This window comes from Apteryx rowi, unplaced genomic scaffold (assembly GCF_003343035.1).
Source record: "Apteryx rowi isolate R43461 unplaced genomic scaffold, aptRow1 scaffold_41, whole genome shotgun sequence".
NCBI lineage: Eukaryota > Metazoa > Chordata > Aves > Apterygiformes > Apterygidae > Apteryx > Apteryx rowi.
In genome coordinates, this window is record NW_020450621.1 from 723,649 (window position 1) to 725,039 (window position 1,391).

Below are 1,391 nucleotides of genomic sequence, written 5' to 3' on the forward strand. Positions count from 1 at the left end.
TTAACAAAGCTCTGTGACAGCCACTTGAAAGAACAGCAGCAGACTAAGCAACTCAGTGATCTGGAAATATTTTAACCCCTCTCCTATCTGTGGATGTGCAATATTGACCTCCAGCTGCTTGTTGCTTTGAGAGGAAGATGTGCTGCCTGGGGTATGGAGAGCAGTCTGGGTGCAGCGGGATTTACACACGTCTCGGGGTTTCCCCGCTTTATTTTGGCCCAGATACTTTGGTCTTTGGGCTCGTTCACYTCCTGCAGTTTTCTCAAATCCTGGAAGGCATTTCTTTGCCTCTGGTGTCTTGCAGAAGGGTCTCTGCCACAAAGGGTTAACCATCCAAAGTCAACTCTGGACTAAACAGGGACATTAAACAAGACAAGGAATTATCCAGAGAGTGGTCATTAAGTGTTGGAGAGTTTTACAAATACGATCGAGTCCAAAGTACTTCCTGGTAAGTGGAGATGGGAGAAGATTCCAGCAGAATTATCCTCCCACGTCCACTAAGGAAACCGGCCCTGGTGGGGATGCTGCTGGAGGCGGGTAACCCACGCCAGCGCGGTGCCACATCTGCGGCGCCCCTGGCACAGGCAGCGCATCCCTGCTGCTACCGCGCCAGGCCGAGCGGAGCCTGCTGCCGCCGCCGCCGGGCGCGGGGCCACAGCGGCAGCGGGGCAGCCCGAGCCGCGGGGAGCGGGAGGGACACGGCCGCGTCCCCGGGCAGGGGCTGCGACACGCCGCAGCGGAGGGCACCGGCCGGGCCGGGCAGCGCCCGCGGGGCAGCGGCGGTTCGCGATCCGGCGCCGCCTCTTGCGGGCGGCTCGGGGAGGCAGGGCCGCTCCCGCCCCTCAGCTGGGAGCCCGCAGCGAGCCGCTGCAAACTTCAGAGCCGAGCCGGAGCGGCGCAGCGCGGAGCCGGGCATGGGGTAGCCGCTCCGCCCCTGCTCCGCTCCGCAGCGCACCATGTAGCGCGCCCCGCGCATCGCTCCGCGCCGCCTGCACCGCGGGGGATCCGCGCCGCTCCGCTCCGCGCCGGGGGGGGCGGCGGCACCATGCGGGGCGCCCCGGCCGCCGGGCTCCTGCCGCTGCTGCTGGGGCTGCGGCTGCTGCTGGGCGGCGGCGCCGCGGCGCAGTACTCCAGCGACCTGTGCAACTGGAAGGGGAGGTAAGGCGAGGCGAGACGGCGCCGGCCGGGCAGCGCCGCAGCACCGCGGGGCTGCCGCGGCCCCCGGCGCCGGAAACAAAAGCGGGAGAGAGACCCCCGGAGCGCAGCGGAGCGGAGCGGGATAGAGACCCCCGCAGCGGAGCGGAGCGGGGCGATGCCCGGCCGCGGCGGCCCCGCTCTGCCCTCCCGCCTCCTCCGGGGCAGCGGCCCCGGCCGGCAGCGGGGAGGGCGCG

The 1,391-nt window shown here is 68.1% G+C and overlaps 1 protein-coding gene across 1 annotated transcript in view; it reads left to right on the top strand.

The window, feature by feature from the left end:
* The first annotated feature begins 860 nt into the window (after positions 1–860).
* The window catches only part of METRNL (meteorin like, glial cell differentiation regulator), a 24,735-nt gene continuing 24,204 nt past the window's right edge, over positions 861–1,391 (top strand). The window contains exon 1 of the mRNA XM_026075718.1: positions 861–1,158. Within this exon, the coding sequence (XP_025931503.1) occupies positions 1,046–1,158 (113 nt within the window). The 5' untranslated portion in view covers positions 861–1,045. The remainder of the gene's footprint in view (positions 1,159–1,391) is intronic.